This window comes from Lepisma saccharinum, chromosome 2 (genome assembly GCF_977018435.1).
Source record: "Lepisma saccharinum chromosome 2, izLepSacc3.1, whole genome shotgun sequence".
Taxonomy (NCBI): Eukaryota; Metazoa; Arthropoda; class Insecta; order Zygentoma; family Lepismatidae; genus Lepisma; species Lepisma saccharinum.
In genome coordinates this window covers 104378969-104397361 of record NC_139230.1, presented here as the reverse complement: position 1 = coordinate 104397361, position 18393 = coordinate 104378969, and the positions used below count along the sequence as shown (strand labels likewise).

General features: G+C 35.7%; 1 protein-coding gene across 5 annotated transcripts in view; it reads left to right on the top strand.

Moving 5' to 3' along the window:
- The window catches only part of Ca-alpha1D (Ca[2+]-channel protein alpha[[1]] subunit D), a 1588055-nt gene that overhangs the window by 1303464 nt on the left and 266198 nt on the right, over positions 1-18393 (top strand). For all 5 annotated transcript variants that reach the window (XM_083117527.1, XM_083117525.1, XM_083117526.1 and 2 more), the window contains one exon: positions 14475-14576. In XM_083117527.1, coding sequence (XP_082973653.1) covers positions 14475-14576 — 102 coding nt within the window. The remainder of the gene's footprint in view (positions 1-14474; positions 14577-18393) is intronic.

Sequence of the window (18393 nt, the reverse complement as noted above, 5' to 3'; positions counted from 1 at the left end):
TTCTAATGTATTGGGGTCTGTAAAATCCTCCAATTCCACACTGGTGATTTTCACTTTGTTGTTAGCATTTGTTATTGATAAGGTGGGGTAGTGGTGTGCCTGTGGTTGAAGCCAATATTTGATCTTGATTGGTCTCAATGTACCCCCAACAAAAAATTGGTAATAAAACTGTGCAGGGGACAGCATATATATTTTACCACCTGGTGTAAATGGAGAATCATATTCTTTGTTGGGGATGCTGTACAATTCAAGAATTACTGTATGTTTAGGATTTTCGATTATGCCTGTTATTTCTTTTTCTGCTGTGAGCAATCTGCTTGTTACAGATTCAAGGTGCTCATTGATGGTCCTAACAACATCATCATGGCCTGGCTTGATTTTTATGTCCACAGCAAGTCTCTTGTATTGTTGCACAATTTCTTGAAGCTGGGTGGCAAAAACAGACAGGGCATTTGCTTGATTGGATTCCATGGTCCCTAGCTGTTGCTTGATATTAGCTACAATTTGTTGCAAATTTTCAACAATTGCCAATTTTGAATTTTGAGCTGTAAGATCATGGACCTGTCTTCTGATATCCTCAAATAGGGCATGCAGTTCATTAATATGTTGATTGGTTGGTAGAGTGGCCACTGTCTGAGTGAGATGTTTGATCTCTGCCTGGATATTCTTGATATCTTCTGATTTCAATATCCTATTCACTGCTCTCTTAATATTTTTAAGTTCCTGTGATGTAGGAAGATTTGATACTGTATTTTGCAAAGATTCAAGTGCCAATTTCACATTGTGTAATTCAGAAGCATCAGCCACATTTTGCATAGCATTTTGGAGCAGGGCTATATCTGCCTGAGAGGGTGTGGATTGTTGTAAAATTTCAAGTTTTGTTTGGATATCATCTATCAAGTGATGAAAATGAGATAGTTCAGATTCAGTGTTGAGGTTTTCAAGCTTTGTGATTTGTTGCTGGACACTGACAAGGGTATCTACAATCCCGGGCAATCTGGATTCTAGTACATTTGCCAAATCACTTTGCACTGCTGCTATTGTACCTTCAAGATGGGTTATGGAACTTTGAATTTTTCCAAAATCTTCATATGTTTCAAGTTGCAGCTTAATATTTGCAACACTCCGAGTTATTGCATTCAAAGCATCAGAAGATGGCAAATTGTTCATAAAATTTTCAAGTGTCTCAATTTTTTCTTTAACCTCGGCTATGGCATTGTTCAGAGGGTCCAGATTAGGTATTTGGAGTGACTGAATCTGTTCCTTTAGAGTGGAAATCACAAGATCAAAATCTTCTTGTGATTTTATGCTTTTGACAATTGTTTGGAGTTGTGCCTGGATATTATTAATCTGTTCTTCCAATTGCTGTTTCAATTGCTCAGAGTTGTTAGCCTGGGTTTTAAATTTGGCTTGAAGAGCTGCTACAGCCTCTTCTAAACTTTGAAAATTATCTAATGTGGCCAGGTCAGTATATTTCTGAAGCAGCAACTTGAGTTCAGAATCAATTTTAAGAAGAGGGTCCATGCATTGTGATTGCAAATTTGTAATTTCTAATTGAAGACTGGCATTGAGTGTAGTTTGTAAAGCTTGTAAATCACTTCTTAATTTCTTGACTCTGACATCAAGCATCAAAATCTCATCACTGTGATCTTCATGTCTTGTATGGCCAAAAATATCATTAGGCATTTTGTTTAGTAGTTATTTATTATTGAATATCTGATTCTTAATTCTATAAAAAAGGGTATAAGCTTATCATAAGATCCAGGGACCTCAATATATAAGCAGTCACCAGCAGAAACAGTATAAACAGTGCCAGAAACCATGTTTGAGTGCTTAATTCTGTAAATATTTCTCCCTACTGAAATTTTAACATCACCCTCAGGGGTTGTAATAAATTGCAATTGCCCACCTACAGGTAATTGGTAATGATTTAAATTATTGTTAAATATGTACAATGTTTTGCCTGTCTCATCATCAACATCTGTAAATATGCTGTTCAGATGAATAATTAACAAGCCACTCAGTTTAGATATCATATCAGAAGAGGGCTGTGGTGTTGGCAGGTCCATAATAGCCTGTTTTTTGAACCCAAATAAGTTCATAGGCATGTTTATTTATTTCAAATCATGCTCTGTAATTGGGCATTGATTCCCACTTTTCAAATCACAATGACCCCATGGTAAAGTATGTATGCCACATGATAAAATGCATCTCTTATCATCATGTGGGTCCAGAGCCACTTTTCTTACAACATTTGAAGTCAATAAGTGATCCACACTCTGAATTCTGGATTCTGATGTTTTGATTGAACTCTGGGATTTGAGGCAATTTTTATAATCTTCAAATTCAAGCTCTTTTTCAACAGTTACTTTGCCAATGCCCTTGGCTTTTTTGACAACAGCACTACATGTTTTAAAACTGTACATCTTGGCACTTAACCCAGCAAATTCCACAATAACATCACCAAGTGTCTCATCTTTTAACTTGCCAGGCACCTTTTTGTTGTGGGGTTGAATATTCAAATGGCTTGGCAATTCACTGGTATCAAAATATTTAAACAATTCAGGCTGGGCCATATCTTGATAAACATCTTCTGTTTTAATATCAAGAATAAAACTATCCGTGTCCATGTACATCAATTTTACATTATCACCATAAAAAGGTTTCAGCACATCATAATACAATGTTAACATATGTAATTTGGACAATTCCAATATTGCAGCCCCTACATAAATAGGTTTATCAAACTTAATCCTTGTTTTTTTCATGTTGAAAAGTGCCATATTTTCATCATAAATTCTTCTGTAATTGAAATTAGGCTTTGCAACCAATTTTTTGCTCAGGCTGGGGTCAGTAATTATTTTAACATCGGTATGTTTTCTGACATTTTCAATTGTTTTGCCATATACAGAATTAACCATCAATTTAAACAAGCCCTTATCAAATTCGCTCTTTGCAGACGTTCGAAGCTCTGTATTTGTATTAATGTATGGTTTCAACCATTCTGAGTGCCTGAACCTCAAAACTTTCCCAAGTTTGGTCACTTGAACACCATGTTTCATCAGGAACTGGAGGTTCTTGTAATATATGACATAACTCTGTTTTGGATCCAGTGTCATCATCAATTTCCTCTGTTTAGAGCCAGGTGAGCACTGAACCTCAGGAATTGGGGGCAGATCAGAAAATTTCTTGTGTAAATGATCTGGAATTGCCAGATCAACCTCTAAGAATAGGCCACACTCACTATCATCAAAACCCTGAAGATCCTCAATATTAAAATTTTCAACCCACTCAAGCCCTGCATATGGCAGTTTTTGCATCATGGCATGACCATAGAGGCTGTTTGCATCCACATACACTATATAATTTGATGGCCGTGCTGGATCATAATCATGAATATATTTGTTATTTGCTCTGGCATATCTCTGAGAACATTGCACCATGCCTCCTCTTATACGTTGCTCCATAAACAGATACATATCTTGATCCTTGATTAGATCCAATTGCATTTTAGTGTTTAAAAACATTGCATCCCATGCTAGGCCCGGGGCACTGTAAAAATACACTGGGTCCAGTCCATAATTTTGCATAGAAGATTTTCTGAATGCCTGCAGTATATCAGCTAAGAGAGTGACATCAAGTTTCAAATATGCCATGTGATAATCACCAAATGTCCGGCATTTTAAATTGTTCCACATCAATTGGGCATGGTGATAATCCTCATCACTAATTCCAGATCCTCTGATTTTGCTGTAAAACTCTTCTTGTGGTGGTAGGGAACATTCATCAGATTTAGAAAAATCTGTAACATAATCATATGGATATACACCCTTTCGCCTAATTAATTTCAGATCCTGATTTGGAAACAATGCACGTGTGATTTTGAATTGATCATCAGATAATTGAGTGGCCAGTGTAGCCATGCTAGCAGATAAAAATCTGTAAGAATCAAGAAATCTCATGTGAATAGAAACACCATTAACTTTAATTGTTTTGCTAATAGATATATATTTCTCATCATTTTCAGCTAAAATATTTAAATTCTGCTTCTCAAACCCCTCGTACCTGATCAGATGATGAAAATCATAATTGGATGCTCCATGGCAAAATATGGGGATAAATTTTGGTCTCTTGATCTTAATATTACAGCTATTACACACGGCCATTAAGAATTTACCATCTGTATGAGAATGGTGTTTCACCTTGATATTTGTATCTGAAAATTCAGAATCACATACCGGGCATTTTTCTGCATTGTTGAAATCCTCAATCTGTTTCTCTGTTAAAGGCAGCATGGGTTTTGATTTTAATAAGATGTTAGATGCTATGTCACGGCACTCATTTTCTATTCTATGTGCAAATATTTTGATGGCATCTGGCCCCATGTATGAATATTCTTTACTAACAACACCATCCTGTACAACCACATAACAAAAGCTGGAAGGTTCATGTAGCTGGTATGGTGTAATTGAAGATTCTTCAGGATCTGGATTGCAGGATGCAAGAGATTTGAGGATTGATTCAAAATCACAGACAATATATACTGGGTGTTCTAACAAGGCTTCAAACTTTTTGAATTTGGCATTTTCATTTGGATTGGGCATCACCATATGAACAGGTTTATGATTGCCACAATATTTCAGATGCTCAATTAATTTGTTTTTGGCAATTTCTGCATTTTTTTCCGGAACCCCATTCACCATTTTCCTGCCATCAAATACAGCTAAGCATCTTCTGCATATTCTGAATATTATATTGGATTTGTCAAGTTGTGTTCTCACTAAAGCTTCAAGATTATGTATCAGAGTGTAATGATATTTGCCATCCCCTTCAATTAAGAGCAAATCAATCAGAACAGCAGAATCATCATCAAATGCACTGATTCTGAGAGGTTCTATGGAGCAATTGCCAGTGGAGCAAATATATACATTAATAGATAATTGTTTGCCATTCATATCCCGGGCCTTTTTTTCAAATTTATCAATATTCTGAACAGACATTGGATATTCTAAGCCCTTCATTGCATCGTCAAAATCATGTTCATGTTGTTTGTAATAATTTATTCTCTGAGGATTTCTTGAAACTGGAAACAAAGCAGCTAATATACACCACAAAAAGCATTTCTGGTCGGTATTTTCAATATTAACCACGGCTCTTTTGTTTTTAATATTAGCAGGTAATGGCAGATATGTAGATCCTTGTAATGGGCTGAATTCAGAAATATTAACATATAACTTGTGTGAAGAGCCACATAGGCTCCATCCAGACTCTTTTGCCGCAAATTCAGAGTGTTTAATATTTAATTGCTCTATCAAACTGCTTATTATTCTGTCTAAATTTGTATTTGAATATACAGGTACAGTTTCTGTTATGTGGGGCTGTGTAAATTTTGTGCCGTTTGGTTTCTTATATTGTGCAAACAATTTGAGGGAGAGCTTATAAGAGCCATTTTGTGTATTTAGAATTGCCTGCACATCAGGATTTACACTGTTCAAAAAATTCTGAATACCACATCTTGGCTCTGATACAAACCGATAATCCCTTATTTGGCCATTAAAACTGCTATGGATGGGTTCATAGCGTGGCTGCTTTGCAGGTCCAGTATTAACAGGTGCTTCATGCTTTCTTTTCAGACCAGATGTAGATGGTTGTGAGGGCAATGTTGATGACTGTACAGAACAAGTATCTTTATGTGTATATGTGAAGTATTGCATATTATATTTTCTATGGCATTTGGGGCAAATTTTTGTGGGAGCTCTGCATTTGTCTGGGTTACAAATCTTTTGGTGTCTAGCCCAATTAGAGCTAAATATATTTTTATTGCACTGATTACAATATTTTTGACTTGGCATTTTTCTTATTGTTTATTATATATATTTCCTGGGCTTCAATTCAAAACTCTATACTGAATAAAAAATATCAGTTGGGTTCAGCACTGTGCTTTGTGTGTGTGTGTATGTGTGTATGTGTGTATGTGTGTTAATATTTTTGGCTTTGGTATTTATATAAAATTTCCTGGGTTTTAAATCTAATCTCTATGCTTAATCAGTTGGGTTCAGTACAGACAAAAAAACTGCATAGCTGGAGTATTTTCTCCTGTGCGTACCTCCCGTTTCTCTGCTGGGTGTACATGCAATCAACACTGCACGCCATGCCCTGGCGCTCGCAGGAACTAATCCATTAAGGCAATTGCTGAAGGCAATAGAACAAATCAATATATTGATTCCCAGGCCGGTTGAGAACTGGGTCTTGAGAAGAAAACAACGGCCTTCAGAGGCACTGACCTAGCACAAATACCTGCACAAACATGCATGTCCCAGAAGGCACTGACCTAATGCCATGTGTATTGATTTTTGTATAACAAGCTGTGACAGGTATAGGCCCGACCCTAAATAAGAGTGGATTGCAACAAATAAGCTAGATGTAACAAATATCAGGCAAAATATTGTTCAATATATATTTAATATGAATATTAAATCAAACAGGCCTGTAAATATGAGAAGCACTGTAAAAACACATCTGTTCTCCTCAGCCACTCTCACAATACTGGCTGATGCAATGCAAAATCTCTTTATATACCCTAATTTCACGGGAATTTCCCGGCTGATGCAATTTTGTTTGCACGCAAAGCTTCAATACTCAGAAATTGCATCAGCCGGGAAATTCCCGTGAAATTTGTTTTTTACAAGAATTTCCCGAGGGTTTTTTTCACAGAAAATTCCGAGGGGGCATATTTTTCACGGGAATTTCCCGGCTGATGCAATTTCTGAGTATTGAACCTGGTATCCAATTGAACTTAAACCGGAAGTAAATATGTGTGTGTATGTGGGTGTGTATGTGGGTGTGTATATGGGTGTATCGTGGCCTAGTTTTAAGTGTGGCCAATTTTGACAAGTTTATGGACAACAATCTCACAGAAGTACCTTTTTGTAAGTATATGCAAATCAATCTGAGGGGCTCTTCCTTTCTGAAAAATTCCTGAGGGCATTTTTACAAAAATCTTGGATTAGAGGGGGTTCCACACTTGAGCAAACAGCTCATATAGGCATGTTGAGCTAGGTTTAAGTGTAGACAATTCTGCTTGGGGGGAGCTCTTCCTTTCTTGAGTTTATAATAGTACAAATACAACTACTGAGTTGCTCTTGAGACAGACAGAATCACCCGATCACCTAAAGGTGCAGTGTGCGTTGCCTACCCTTCCGGCATTATTTATTGCCATTAAAGTCTTATGTGAACTTTTTTCCACCACTGTACATAACAATTATTCGCTTTTACATATCGATGAGGACATTGAACAATTCCACCTCGCTTTCCATTTTCGATAAACATGAACTGTTCGATTTCAGTCACAAGTTCAATTTGAGCTTCAGTAAACTTCAACTTGGCTTGCCAAGATGAACTAAGTGTTGTGTACGTTTATGCAGGATCTAATTGATGTATGTTGAAGCAACAATTTCGAAAAGCTTTAAAACATGCTTACATGGTAGTATCCAGAATTAAATATCTATCGTGATAATCACCCATTGTTTTACAATTCAATGCATTTCAAATCTTGTGAGCATATTCGTAATCTTCTTTGCTGAATTCGGTATCTTGAAGACGATTGGTGAATTGATCTCGCTATGGCAACTGGATCTCTATGAATTTATTAAAACTATCCATATATTCGTAACAATAAAAACCTTTTCGCCTTAACGATGGCATATAATCGTTGCCGAAATATTGCCTTGTGTACACAAATTCGCCATTATCCAATTGATTCACTAGAATAGCCAAGCTGCTTAACAGAAACTGGTAAGAGTCCAGAAACCTGAGAGTAATATATGTATTTTCCATTATCTAATCTTACATTCTTTTCTGTGCAAATATTTTTCTTTGCTGCGTGGTATGATATTAATTTTTTCTTCATCGTATCCAAATTCTTTGAGGAAAAATATGCATCAAAATTTTGTAAATTATGAACATATACTGGAATAAATTAGGTTTTTTCATTTTCAATTTACATTCATCAGAAAACGTGGCAATAAAATCTCCTGTGTAATGATTATGATGACGTTTTTTGTTGCAATTTGAAACAAAGCATTTCTCAAAAAATTCACAATATGTTGCTTTATTATGCTTGCATTGTTGTTCCGGTGTAAGTTTCTTCATCTGTTCTTTTCTATGTAGGATCGGAGCGAGAACGTTCTCCCACTCACAAAGTTCTTTGATAAATTTTTGGGACGCATCTTCTCCTCAGTACAATTATGGCTTTTTACTATGTATTTTGTTCATAGGTATATACTAATTTTAAAGCAAAACTGCAAGCTACGTGTTTAGAAATATGTGTTGAATTGGGCTTTTTTTTTTGGATTTGGAAGGCAGGAGGCAATTGGACTTTGTATTGTTTCGAAATCGGCATAGATCATAAATGGATGTCACACCAATGTTGAATAATTATTAAATTTTATAGTTTGTAATGGAAACTTGTAAGTTACTGCGGCATGTTGATAACAGTTTTTAATATGTTTTTCTAATTGCTCTTTGCATGAAATTGAAATTTTTGTGTGCTGTGAGGTAATTTGCTTTTTTACCAAGATTTTGTATAAGACAATAATGTTTCCTGTTTTGTTTTGTAACATATAACAACCTAATAATATATGCATTAGTCGGTGGTGGACTATGTCTCAGTACGTAGATGTTAAAATGTAATAGCAAATCTTGCCTGAATTGTTAAAATCGTGTTATTTGACTGAAAATTAAAACAAGAGAATTATCACTGAAATTATAATTCAGTATGGTAGAAGTAATGGTAATAGCCTACGTTAATTTCTGATTAAGGTGATTTCAATATAAGTAAATTTACATATTTAAAAGTATAAATTTGTTAGTGGTATTTTGCTGACTCAAGGAAACTAAAATTAAATACTTTAGTTACCATATCTTTTTCTATCAATTTATTTTTATTATTTGAACTGGTGTTGTTTTCGTTGCAGTAAGTGCAATTCTCATCTCGTAATAAATTTTCTTAACCCTGAACAACAAAAACGTAAATTAAAACTATACCTAATAATATTAATTTGAAAATAAAAATCATCCAGTACCTGCCACGCACTTTTCATCATAGGCCTTACAGTTTGTTTACTAATATGTACATGGCATTACCTAATGTTTCAAACAGAAACTCAACTTATATAGCTCATGCCATCACCCCGTAGTTCATTGCCCGTCGCTAAGTGAAGCTAGTTTAGTGAATTCCTGAAAATGGCTGCTACACCTGTCGAGAAATTGTCTTGCGTGTTCGAATTAATTTTTAACTTAGAGTTTAGTATTTATTTAAATATTTTCAAACACACAAAAGGAAAAGTAGTTTTGGCTAAAAGTTGAGCCACGGAATGTATTATTATTGTTCATATTGCTATTCGAATTATTAACGTAAGCTACCACCAAACCGAATTTCACCCTCTATCTTAAGAAGTAACGTTTTTCAATATGGCATCCATCACTTCCGTTTTTCCAAAATCCAGGACATTGGCCACGCTACACTTACATATGCTATAATGAAACCGAATTTTACTCATATATCTTAAGAAGTAACATTTTTCAATATGACGTCCATGAACTTCCGTTTTTTCCAAACTCCAATTCATTGGCCATGCTCCAATTAACATAAGCTACAACGAAACTGAATTTCACTTCTCGATCTGAAGAAGTACTTACTTACTTACCCTGTGGCTCTACAGCCCTTGTAGGGCCTTGGCCAAACTGGTCTATATATTGGTTTCTTCCTCCATCCTCTCACTCCCAGCTTCGATACATCTTCCTCAGCCTCCTTCAGCCACCTCATCCTTTGCCTTCCTGTGCTTCTTCCCTCTGGTCTTTCATACATTAATTTTCTCAAACACCTTCTTTCCTCGATCCTTTCCACATGTACTAACCATCTTAGTCACTTCCTCTTGATTTCATTCACAATATCTGGCTGCTCGAGTTCTTTGTTTGTTCTTATACGCCAGAGTCCCCTTTCATACACTGGTCCATATATTTTCCTTAGGATTTTTATTTCCCATGTGAGTAGATTTCTCTCATCATGTGCTGTTAGACAGCATGCCTCTCCTCCATATGTAACTGTGTGTCTTATTACGGTCTTGTAGAGCTTTATTCTGAGATGTTTAGAAATACTCTTTGATTTGAATAACGTCGAGAGGGAAAAATAGCATCTATTGCCTGCAGCTATTCTGTTTATATCTCTGCACTTATATCATTCGTATCTGATAAGATTGTCCCAATATTTGAACTTCTCAACTCTTTCAATTTTCTTGTTGCTTATTTATATACCTTTAACTTCTTGATATTTGCTTTTCTCCCGCGTGTTAATCATATACTTGTTTTTTTTCCTTGTTGGCTGCGAGACCCACTCTTTCTGCCTCATTCTCTAATTGCACAAAGCTTTCCTTGAGTCCCATCTCAGTTCTGCTTGTTAGACATACGTCATCTGCATAAGCAAGCTCTTGTTTCATTCTGTTGAATGTACTTCCTCCTTTGTTTATTTCTATTCCTCTTATGGCTTTTTCCAAGACCAGATTAAATAAGTGGGTTGAGAGTACATCTCCCTGCCTTACTCCTCGTGATATTTCAAATTATTCAGTGTATTCGCCTCCTACCTTTACCTTTGCCTTTGTGTTTACTAATGTCATTTTAATTAGTCTGACTAGCTTCAATGGTATTCCAAATTCTTGCATTATGTTAAAAAGGGCTTTTCTACATAAGCTGTCATATGCTTTCTGGTAGTCAGTGTTATTATCATAGCACTTTTCGAGTAACACCTCATTGATAAAATGTGGTCTGTGGTTGATCTATCTTTCCTGAAGCCACACCGATAGTCTCCTAAGTACGGTGTTATTCTCCTAGGAAATAGAAAAAAGGCATGGAATCGCTGTAAACAATTTCCTAACGAGTACACTCGAAAAACCTTCACGGATTTAAGACGCCACTGTAAAGAGCTGCAGAATTATAAATATAGTGAATACATCGGCACTATCACAAACAACATCAAATCAAATCCCAAACGTTTTTGGTCATTCACTCCAGTTTGCTGTCACTCTGTGACATCTCTCTCCACGTCTCCGGGAAAAGTTATAAGCATCCTATCTTCGTTGCCTGAAAATCGCGCAAATGGTCCTGACGAAATCCCTTCTATTGTCCTCAAAAATACTGCTTCTTCTCTCGCTATTCCGTACTCTATTTTATTGAACAGATGCTTCAATGAGGCAACATTCCCGGATTCATGGAAAAAGGCTAATGTGGTACCGTTATATAAATCTGGCGACAAGGATGCGGCTGCTTCTTATAGACACATTTCCCTGATATCACCACTTTCTATCGCCTGTGAAAAAATAATAAAGGACCGACTTTACAAATTCACCTCTCCATACATAAATACAGCACAGCACGGCTTCTTACCAGGCAGCTCCTGCTTAACTAACTTGAGCATCATATTATCTGACGCTATCAACTGTATATCTAAAAACTCTCAACTGGATGTAATATATATCTTGCTTTTTCCAAAGCCTTCGACTCTATAAACCAAAACTACATCCTACATAAATTATCTTATCGTTTTAATATTCATGGGAAATTTCTCTCTCTGCTCAAACACTGCCTCCTAAACAGACAACAAAAGGTTGTACTTTCCGGAACCTCTTCTTCATTTGGAGGTGTATCTTCTGTTGTTCCCCAAGGGAACACCTTGATGATCTTCCAGAATAAAATCTTCTTTTGTTCGCCAATGATTGCAAAATATACAATAAAATATGAAATTTAAGTGACATGGCACTTTTGCAAAATAATTTAGATTCCCTAATAAAGTGGTGTGAAATATGGAACCTGAAACTTAATCCTCAGAAATGTACCACCATGACTTTCTCCTTAAAGAAAAATACATTTAATACGAAAAATTTCATAGAAAACAATTGCGTTCAAAGGGTTGCCGTACAGAAGGATTTAGGCGTCATATTTGATGAGACACTCTCCTGTACTGACCACATCTCTGCAGTCACTAAGGGTTCCATGCGTATGCTGCGTCTGCTCTATCGTTTTACTGAAATAAACAACCTGTCTGCTCTCGGCACTTTTTACAAATCTTTCGTTTCACCTAAACTTGAATACTGTTTTCCGATCTGGTCTATGGCATGCCTTTCAAAATGTAGCTAGACTAAATTCTGTCTAAATTTCTTCCTGGCCATTGTTCGCCACCGAATTCCATCCACACAAAACATTTACAAAAGTCCATCCTTCTGAAAATGACCCTCATGATAGACATATACTTGTAGACCATATTTTCCTCCATAAAATAACCAATGGGAACATAAGATGTGATCGCCTTCTTCAAGAAATTCACTTTCGAGTACCGTCCCGCACCACAAGGAGTACTCAGCTTTTCACATATCAGAAACCCAGATTATGCCTAATACAGCGTTCTCTCTTCTAGAGAATACCCGGCCAATACAACACTCTACCAAACCAAGTTGATATTTTTGAAAACCAGTCACGTTTTAAAAAGCTACTGTGTAACAACATGTGATCCACTTTATCTCATATGTATGTATTCACAAATGTGAAGTATGAAGGAAAAAAATATGTATTTTAATTTATGTTATTATTATTTATTGATTGATATTTTTTGTTATTTCCATTGTTATTATATTCCATTGTAAAATGGCCAAAGCTGTATTGAGAATTCTCTGGTAAATAAATAAATAAATAAGTATAAGGTGAAGAAAAGCGGCTAGCGAGAGGGTTCTGTAAATAGGATACATACTCAGATCGGAATGACACCTCCGTCCTCCAGGTACATACCTACGTTCTTTCTTCTCCATGTGTTGACTCCCTCCGATCCAAGCTAAAACTGATCGCGAATTTTCCCTCCGATCGATTCGGTTCCTTATATCTGTCGATTCAGATCCTGGTGTCAGGCCACCAGATGAGACAAGTAATGTAATTTGTAAGATCTGCATTCCAAACCGACGAGAACATCCTGTCCCCATAATATTTCGTTTTCAAAGTACACCTTCTAATTTTTACCTAGAAGTCAACACTTAAGTGCGAAAACACTCGTTTGTTTCTGCATTTCTTTGAGGAATAGCATGTAGCATGTTTCCAGATAGTGCATAATGTGGAACTTCTCTGTAAAACGGGTCAAAATGAAGTTAGAAATGGAGCAAATGTTTCATTTCTTTGGAGAACCGACATTTAAGTAAAATTAACAGGTTTCTCCTATAGCGTATTTATGACGTTATGTCCTAGTAATCTATGGTCCTCACCTAGTAAGTAGAGGCATATTGAATATAATGTATCGTGATCAGCTTTAAACTGTAAAACCAGATTAATCTATCCGAGCATAAAAGTGTATTTAATACACATTTTTTCTATCTGTTCCATTTGAACAAAAATTCTTGCATAGTTTCCTAGCGTTACATATTTTATAAATACGTCAGCTTGTGCAGAGGCAATAGTTATTTGCCTCATACATAATAATCTTTTCATCCTCTTTGTATACAACAATAACAACAATGCCGCAACAATAACACAAGCGGAAACTTATTTGTCTACATTGTAATTCCAATTTTAGAGACATTCAGACATTAAAATGACCGGATTAATCACAGAACTTCCTACACATACATCGTCTTGGACGGTTGTAACATATCTCTTAGAAATTCCTGCGATGTCAGGGCTGAAAAAATCCCAATTAATCATTTGCGTCATTCACTTTTAACATTACCATACATATGTACGCCAGAATTCCTCTTTTCACTTGTGGTTGGTTGGTTGGTTGATTTGGTGATATAAGTCCACTTTATGCATAATAAGGCTAATGGGGACTGGACCTACAGTTTAAAATGGGATCTGAACCACTATGTGCCTCCACCGGGTATCGAACCCGGGCTTTTCTCTTGTTAACGCATGCACAGTATATATATATATATATATATATATATATATATATATATATATATATATATATATATATATATATATATTCCTTCAACCTCTTTATATTCTGCCACAAGCAGAACCTTAAATTAGCTACACTCTGTGTGAACAAATTGCAATATATATCTTCGAAACTTATCTTATGAAATAAATTACTTCACAACTTTATTTTTCTATTACATTTCTACTTCATTCTTATTTTTTACAACAAAATAATATCACATACTCCTCTCATATTTCTTTTAAATTTACTCACAAGTTTTCAAAACACCTGCCATGAATGATACCACATGCAAACAAGAGCAACCAGGTGCTGTGGAATGTACTTGTTTAAATTATGATACTTCCTTTTAGCATGGGTTCGTGTCATGGACGTCTCTTATTACCCTTGGAAAATGAATGTGAAAGGTACCATCTCTTTAATAAATATTTTACTGTTTTCTTCACTTTTTGAGTTTTGGTTATGTATTTCGATTTTAAATGATGGTCCATTTCATTGTTAGGCTGGTTTAAGAACACTCCATGATGCTGGACCAGAATTAAAGAGAGCTATATCAGGGAATCTGGAGGAACTCATAGATGACAATCCAGAGCCTATGCATAGGGTAAGTTTAAGTTAATTATGCACGCCTTCTATTTCTACGTTTACAAGATGATGTTTTATATGGATTGATACTTCGTGTTCTTTATTCTGATGAATATAACACAAAAGTTTGATAAATTTACTTGTATTTATGTACTGTAAAAATTATACTTAATTTGTGTTATCTGGGGATTGTGTGATGAGCCTTAGAAACGAAATTACAGATTTATTTTTATCTTCAATTTTTACATTTTCAAACAAAATTATGATACCGATTACCAAAGGTGTTAATTCAGAATCTGAATTCCAGATAATAAACCACGAGTGCTCAATTTTTCCGAAATATTTATCGATTATCAGTATTCCGTTGATCGAACAATTCGAAAACGCGTACAGGAGCTGTTTTTCTAATTCATCATAATGTTGTCAGCAAGATTATTTCCTTTCCCGCAGCAAATACAACTAATAATACATGCTTAAAATAATATAGTTAGAACAACAAAATATCAGCAATATATAAAACACAGTAAAAATTATAAAAATATAGTAGTTAATGACAAAATTTATTCATTTCTTTAAACTAATACATGAGAAAAGGAAACGTCTCTTCTTCGGCAGATATGGGACTGCCCTGAAATATTTCAAATTCATAAAATCGTTAACCTGACAATTTAACACCAGCATAAAGTAGCCAAATTTAATAGAGACCCTTTTACTAGTCGAGAATCACAGTCATGTAAGATTGACATTCTTGCTTATCTCGTGAAGTAAAAAAATGCATTCGTCCTACATTTTAATAAAGAACAAAATGTAAAAATATAAGTAATTTTAGCGAAGTATATTTAATAATACCTTGCGAAGTATTGTACAAGATACAAACATTATTTTTTTTTTTTAGAAAATGCAGAAAAAGTTAGCAACCCAGGGGATTTACTATTAGTAAGTACGTGGATTGGCGACCACGGGCCCCTGAGCTAGTTCGGCTCCAAAGACGGAAGAAAATGGATGGTCATATCATCGGCAGCGGAGGCGGAGAACATAGAGGAGTAACACCTCTCTAAATGACCTTGGTCCATCTGGCTCCAGATGGTAGTACCTTTTAAAGGCCCCTAGCCAGGGTTACGGCGAAGACCTCAATTTAAGATGCGGCGGAGAAGGAGACCTTCCGTACGGCGCAGATGGCGGAAGGGGCAATCCTCCCTCTTGGGGTTAAAGTAAAGAAGGAACCCACTGCCTTGTGGTGAGGAGAAGTCCTCAAAGGCTAAGCGAAGGAAAACCCTGACAGAAAACCAAGGGGAAGAGGGAACTCCAAGGCATGGTGAAGCTGATTCCTCTAAGCCTGAAAAAAAAAATCCATGACCTCCAAGGTAAAGGGGGTTGGGCGCGAGGTCGGCACCCTAGCAATATAATAAAGTACGACCGCTAAAGACTCTCACCAAAGAAAAGCCGGACAGATTAATGGATGCCGAAAGAAGCTAGTACATCGGAACCACAATAAGGTCTAAATTGTAACCTGGAATGTCCTGACTCTTTTAAAGCCAGGAATAATGCAAGATCTAGCTGAACAGATCAAGAAAACCCAAATTGAAATAGTTGCTGTGCAAGAAACCAGATGGAGGGAAATGGTGTAATTAACAAGAAGGACTTCACTGCATACTACAGCGGTACAAAAGATAACACAGGACAGACTGATACTGGATTTGTGATACTGAAAATAATGCAAAGACATGTAATTGGATTTGTACCATATAATGTAAGAACATGTAAACTAAGAATTGAAAACAAATACAACAACATAACTTTAATAAATGCGCATGCACCAAAAGAGGATAAAGAAATAAAAGATAAATTTTATGAAGACATACAGTATTTACGGGATAGTGCACCAAAAGGTTACACGATTATAATACTAGGTGATCTTAATGCAAAACTAATATGGGAAGAAATATACAATAACTTAACAGGAAAGCATACTTTACATGAAACAACAAGCAGAAATGAAGAAATCCTATGTGAATTTGTAGCTGCAAATAGTATGGTAGTTATCAGCACACAATTCCAACATAAAGGTACATGGACATCCCCAAACCAAAGTACTGTTAATCAGATTGACCATATACTAATATACTAATTAATAGCACAAAAAAACGAATCAAATTGAAGATGAAAGAACATTGAGAAGCTCTAACATTGACTCTGGCCATTTCCTTGTGAAAGCCAACCTAAAACAAACATTACCAACAATCTACAAGAATAAAATATACCAAACAATAAAGTGGGACACAACAAATCTGCAAAATCCAAGAAAGTTTAAAAAATACAGAAACTGCTCTATGAGGAATTGAAAGCTCTCATGGAAAGTAGAAATATCAATGAAGAATGGACGAATTTACAAACAACAATAAATGAAACCGCTAATGCTGTTATACAAAAGCAAGGACGTGCACCCAGCAATAAATGTTGGTATGAGGATCACAGAAGAAAAGAACAAAGCCAGAAGAAAAGTAATGCAAATAAATACACGAAAAACCTAGAGAAATATAAGACAATGAGGAAGGAAACAAAATGATAAAAGGAAGAAATGGCTGAATGATAAAATTAGGCAGATATAGGCGAGTTATTAAAAAAAATGAAACAAAAGTGTTTTTTAAACAGGTAAAGAAATTTAAAGAGCATCATGCATTCTCACCCTCATTATGGAAGGGTGCTAAAGGTAACCTCCTTATACAAAAAGAGCAAATCCTAAATAGATGGAAATAATACATGGCAGCACATATAATGAGAAAGAAATGGTGAATATGCAAGTACCAATGAAGGAACAACAGTTACAACCCCCGACCTGGATTGAAATATGCGCAGTAATACACAATCTAAAAGCAATTATACGACGCACGGTTTTAGAAGCGATATCCGGCTGAGTCACGCGGAGGGTGTACGAGGCGACCAGCCAATTTCAGTAGTGCAACGTTGTACTCTTCGCAACATCTTAATTGACCGCCCTGAAAAAAATCAAAGTCCTGAATTCGTAAATTTGGCAACATGGCGCTTCAGAGTCAACAAATAGTATCCAACTTAGCAACAGTTTTTCTTTCTAAACGAAAACGCTCTTGTGAATTTCTTTCATTCTTTCACATTCCATAAAGATAGAAACCCTAAACCAGTAATATAATACGGAATTAAACAAAAATTGTTAATTGGAAATAGAAATGTTGATTTTTTTAAGACTATTCGTTCTGAAAAAGAAAATAGGGGAATTTATGTTCAGTTGGAAACACTGAACTCGTTCTCCACCACTTGGAGAGAATTGAAATCACATATCAATGCAATGAAGCAAATTTCTCTCGATTTTAGGCAAAATTACACTAAAGATAAATTGCACAATACCGGACGATTTTACAAAGTGCGTCTTTTCCCTGATCTGTGGCGAAACATGGTTCGAAACTCCGGCAAAATGTTATTTCAACTTACATTAACTTGTTTTACAGGTTTTCATGTTAGCAATCTTCTGGAGCAGTTGGGTTAAGCGGTCCTTTCGTTTTGCTTTTTCGTCAAGAACTAAACATCGTAGGTTCAAATCTCACCCACTCCTGATCCTTTTTTTTATTGTTATTTATGTAGTTCGAAGTGTTGTAATAATGTAATATAAGATTATATTAAATCACTGTAAATATTTATGCGATGCATACCAGGGAACTGTTTCTACTCATCTTCTTGATTTTTCAGTGATTGGTAGGATTTTTGACAAGACCTTTCTTTTCATTTAGCTGTCAAAAGCTATGTTAACACACAATAAGAATTAATATATCATAAATATATGTTCTTAAACAGCATGTTGTAAT